Source organism: Engraulis encrasicolus, chromosome 19, assembly GCF_034702125.1.
Source record: "Engraulis encrasicolus isolate BLACKSEA-1 chromosome 19, IST_EnEncr_1.0, whole genome shotgun sequence".
Classification (NCBI taxonomy): domain Eukaryota; kingdom Metazoa; phylum Chordata; class Actinopteri; order Clupeiformes; family Engraulidae; genus Engraulis; species Engraulis encrasicolus.
Window position 1 is genome coordinate 45,738,521 of NC_085875.1, and position 4,937 is coordinate 45,743,457.

A 4,937-nucleotide genomic window follows, 5' to 3' on the forward strand; every position below is an offset into this window, starting at 1 on the left:
AGGCTCTGTGCCAAGGGGTTAGTTCAATTGCAACCATAACTGAACACCCAAAGAGTGAATGCAGACAAAAGGAGAACTGTCATGTGACATTTGACATTTGTGTCCTTTGACAATAGTACTGCAGGTTAACTGAAATTGGCACAATTGTTATTAGATACACTATAAAGAATTCAGAAAGAAGGTCTGCAAATGTTGAAAGCCTTTAACGAGTGTATGTACAAAATCTATATCTAAATCTATCTGTATTCAAATTCATGATTCAGTTTAATCTTGAATAACACCATAATGTATTTTCTATGAAAATCGGAACTGATGCATATTCAGGGTTTTTGTTGGTTAGTTTTAATGATAGTGATAATGAAAATAAAAGTTAAATATATACAGTATATACATTCAAGTGAGAAGCCATGTTGACAAGTGGCACAGCCCAGAGTTTATATGACGGGAGTTACGGTTTTCTTCACTCCTCAGTCTCTCGCTGTTTGTCCTTTTTTAAGTCCATATAGATCCAGTCAGCACGTCTGGCCCGTATGCAGAGGGGAACACGGGAAGTTTCGAATGGATGGCAGTGAATAGCTTTGAATTTGAATTTGAATTTGAATAGCTGCTGTTAGCAGAGCAACATCAACACTCATTATCATCGTCACAGTATATAGGCCTACAACCATAACAGATACGAATGTGGTGGTGCTAAAGCACCTGTCCTTTTGCCCTACTGGACAAAATAATGCAGTTTTTCAGAAGTTCCTATTTTGAATTTTTTTGGTCACGATGTACAGTGGACCATGTTGACATGATCATCTGCAAATGCTGAATGATCAAAAGCACATGAGAATAATAGAGCCCAGGTATAATACTGTAGCCTCTATAAGGAGTCAGACTAATCCCATTGACTGCTATGATATGGACTGCTTCTTTTCTATATCAAAATGCCAGCTCAGGGATGCTCTCCGGGCTCTATTAGTGCCAGGAAATGGCTTCCACAGCGGGGGGTAGTATAGCCTATATCCTTAAATATGTTTAATTTCGCAGATTAAAGTAATATCAGCGAAATTTTAGGAATTAATCATAAATTACCTCTGCATTCACTTTTCATTAAATTAAAAATGTTCATCTATGTGCCTTTTAGAAGTAGTATAACAATGGAAATTTACTTTTGCTATCTCTCTCACAGCCATTCATTCGAAGCTGCTCGTTTTCCCCTCCACATACTCCACCCTGGCATTTGGGGTGGGAGGACCAGGCGTGCTGACTGGATCCATTGTACCTCACTGATCCCCGGCTGTGCTTTATTGGCTGCTGTTCTGTGCCCTTTTCTTCTCCTCCTGTGCCTTCTTTGAAGCCTTCTCTGCTTCTTTCTCTGCTTGCTTAGCAGCCTTCTCTGCGTTTTTTTGTGCCTCCTTGGCAGCCTTTTCCGCTTCCTTCTCTGCCTTCTTGGCGGCCTTCTCAGCTTCTTTCGCTTCCTTCTCGGCTTCTTTCTGGGCCTTCTTGACAGCCTTCTCGGCTTCCTTCTGTGCTTTCTTGTCTGCCTTTTCAGCTTCCTTCTCTGCTGCCTTCGCTGCCTTTTCGGCTTTCTTGATTTCCTTCTCGGCTTCTTTCTGGGCCTTCTTTGCTTCCTTTTCAGCTTCTTTATGTGCCTTCTTTGCAGCCTTGTCAGCTTCTTTGGCTGCCTTTTCAGCTTCCTTTTGTGCCTTCTTGGCAGCCTTGTCTGCTTCCTTTTCCGCCACCTTAGCTGCCTTTTCAGCTTCCTTGGCGGCCTTCTCTGCTTCCTTGGCTGCCACCTTGGCTTCTTTTTCAGCCTCCTCCTGAGCCTTCTTGGCTGCCTTTTCAGCTTCCTCTTGTGCCTTCTTGGCATCCTTGGCTGCTTTTTTGGCTGCCTTTTCAGCTTCCTCCTGTGCCTTCTTTGCAAGCTTTTCAGCTTCCTCTTGTGCTGCCTTGGCGGCCTTCTCTGCTTCCTTGGCTGCCACCTTAGCGTCCTTCTCAGCATCTTTCTCTGCCTTCTTGGCTGCCTTTTCAGCTTCCTTTTGTGCCTTCTCATTTGGCTTCTCAGCTTCCTTGGCTGCCTTCTCAGCTTGCTTCTGTGCTTCTTTGGCTGCCTTTTCAGCCTCCTCCTGTGCCTTCTTGGTGGCTTCGTCAGCTTCCTTCTGCTGCATTTAATTATGTAAAACAAATGAATGAAACAGACAAATCAGTCTAGAAAATGGCTAGTATATCGAAGACCCCCAGTGTAAATTATAGGCTATCATATCAAACTGCAGCCCAGCTTTTGACAACACTACTAATGTCAAAGAAAACTATATTTCTGTATAGAAAATGCACCTGGTCGAGGTCAGCTGTGTCAGGGTTGTCAACGGGAACCAGAGAGGCCTGGTGTTTTTCAGCCAATTCCATAAACCACCATGTCTCCTCACGCACCTTCTCCACAGCAGGAGCGAAATTGACATCGAGCAGGGAATACCAGCTCTTACAGATGTGCTGCACGGGCACAAAACAAGCAAAGAAATCAATCATAAATTAATATCAACATGATTAAGATAGAAACAACATCAACAATAACGCAATATAATATCAATATAACACCTACAGAGTAGCTTAGACCATACTTTTGAACATTAAACAAAATACCACCATTGTTTTCAGACCAAGGTTAATAATTGTATTGCACTTTTTAAAAAATGGGAATTGACTTTTGACTGAGCATGAGGCTCTTGTGCATGTAGCCTACCATTATCGCAATCTCTCTCTCCAACTCATCGTTGAGTATTTCTTTCTTGACAATGGTGTCTCTGATGACAGCCTCGCATGTCCTTACTCCGTGCTGCATTTGCTTCAACTCCTTCCGCAAGTCATCCCAGTCGTCCTGGTGGCAAGCCCTCTGAAGCTCCCGTCTCCACAGCATCCTCTCACTAGGCTTCTTGACGAGCTCCCGGAGCCTGTCTCGGTCTGCCTCCAGAAGACGGAAATACCCCTGGATGTCCTCATAGGCGGCCTCCTCCGCCGCCGTCAAGCCTGAGGCCAGCTTTACAGTGTTATCCAGCACCCAGCATGGGCTCCATTGGACTACAAAGAAAGACATCAAATTATTTTACATTATTTTATATCAGAGGTTTTATTTTGTTATTTGTGGGCCTTTACTGTTTAGGCTACTCCATAACTTTAAACAGACTAATCATCCTCTCCCCATCGTTTTCTCTCATAGCAAGTATCCCATATGGGGATTATAAAAACGAGATTAAATTAGATTAATTCATTACAATCTTTGTAATTAATTAGATTCATTTTATAATCTATTTACAGCACTTATAAGTTTATAACACACTTAACTCCTATCTCCTTTTTTACTACAAAAAAAGAAAGCCATGATCTGGCTTGAATGGAAGGTACAGTAGCTTCGTGACATGGCTGTGTAGATTATTGAGAACACATTGCTATTGCTACACAGGCCAACTTTCTGAGCCATTGTGTGTGTGTGTGTGTGTGTGTGTGTGTGTGTGTGTGTGTGTGTGTGTGTGTGTGTGTGTGTGTGTGTGTGTGTGTGTGTGTGTGTGTGTGTGTGTGTGTGTGTGTGTGTGTGTGTGTGTGTTGTTAATGTCTTATTCACATGTTTAGTTTAACTGCACATTGGAGACTGGTCAAACACAACTTCAAACTGCTTTGCTTGTTGTATATAGTACACTTGTTGATGACTTGACTTAATTCAGATAGGCTGCACATAACCTTTCCTGGAGGGACTAATATTACCAGGTGACATAGTAGCCTACAGGTAGGCCAGGCCTATGCCAGGTTTATACTCTTTTAATATGACACTGACATGTTTGGCCAATCAGTAGTCTACCTAAGACCTACTCGGTAGGCTACTATGTAGGCCTACTGGTCCTGGATCATGATCACCAGTGGAGGGCTAACTACTGTATTCTCAAACTTGCTTGTGTGTCATGAGCCATTGGTCCAAACAAAATAGCCTACAAAATATGCAGAATAACGGTAACCATAGCCAGACCTACATGTTTCCCCCCTCGGGCTTGCGCCTCAGTAAAAAGAAAAACGTTGCGTAGTATTGTGCGTATTGTTAGGCCCTAGGCTACTTACTGCGGCATGGACGACCGGAATCCGGAGGTAAATCATCAGCCGAGAGTGGTCGAAGACCAGAACCCGAAGGTAAATCATCAGCCGAGAGTGGTCGAAGACCAGAACCCGAGGGTAAATCATCAGCCGAGAGTGGACTACCAGAATCCGGAGTTAAATCATCAGCCGAATGCATCATTGAATGAAAAAGAGACCCAGAAATCATGCGTTGAAATCTATTGAGGTGAGTATCGTAACTCGCACCGCCAGTAGAGAACGATTGAACTACAAAGTGGCGGTCGAAATTTGTATAGCCTACTCTTGCGATCCATTTTCATACGTCATAATAGAAAACTCTTGTCAGTATTTGAAAAAAATAATTGTACGCTCTATGACGCGTTGTATAGGCCTAGCCTAGGATTCAAGAGAGTTTATTGTCATAAGCCCGATTCGGACGGGACTTTCATTGGACCCCCTTGGATTTATCCCGTGCGAATCGGGCTATTGTCAATGAAGGCAACGAAATTGTGGGTAGAGCAACAACACTGCGTAGTAGGCCTAGTAGCAGGGGCGGTTTTAGAAAAATTTCACTAGGGTGGCAGAGGGGGGGCGATAGGTCCAGAGGGGGGGCGGAGGTGCGGGGAGCAATTTATGGGAAAAAAATAGTTTTAACTCCCATAGTCTTATAACAACTGTTTGTAACACAAAGGAAAACTGATTACACTACATAATCAGTGTTATCTATAATTCCATAAGAATTCCTTCAGAATGTGAATGATCAACATCCATTCACATGCCATATCTATGGTCATTAAGGCGAGTGGTGAAATTACTGGTGCCAAACATAAAATCATGTCTGCACTGTAGGAGCC

General features: G+C 43.2%; 1 protein-coding gene across 2 annotated transcripts; it reads right to left on the reverse strand.

Annotated features, from left to right (window-relative positions):
• Positions 1-319: 319 nt before the first annotated feature.
• On the reverse strand, positions 320-4,324 carry LOC134470222 (axoneme-associated protein mst101(2)-like). Of its 2 annotated transcripts, none has more exons than XM_063224250.1 (4): positions 4,090-4,324; positions 2,726-3,060; positions 2,320-2,475; positions 320-2,144 (listed from the first exon to the last, which is right to left on the reverse strand). In XM_063224250.1, exons 1-4 carry the CDS (start codon positions 4,289-4,291, stop codon positions 1,290-1,292), a joined length of 1,548 nt encoding a protein of 515 aa, XP_063080320.1. In that variant the 5' UTR covers positions 4,292-4,324; the 3' UTR covers positions 320-1,289. The 2 variants fall into 2 exon arrangements, with proteins under 2 accessions (XP_063080320.1, XP_063080319.1); XM_063224249.1 differs by having other exon boundaries at positions 320-2,147.
• Positions 4,325-4,937: the final 613 nt, after the last annotated feature.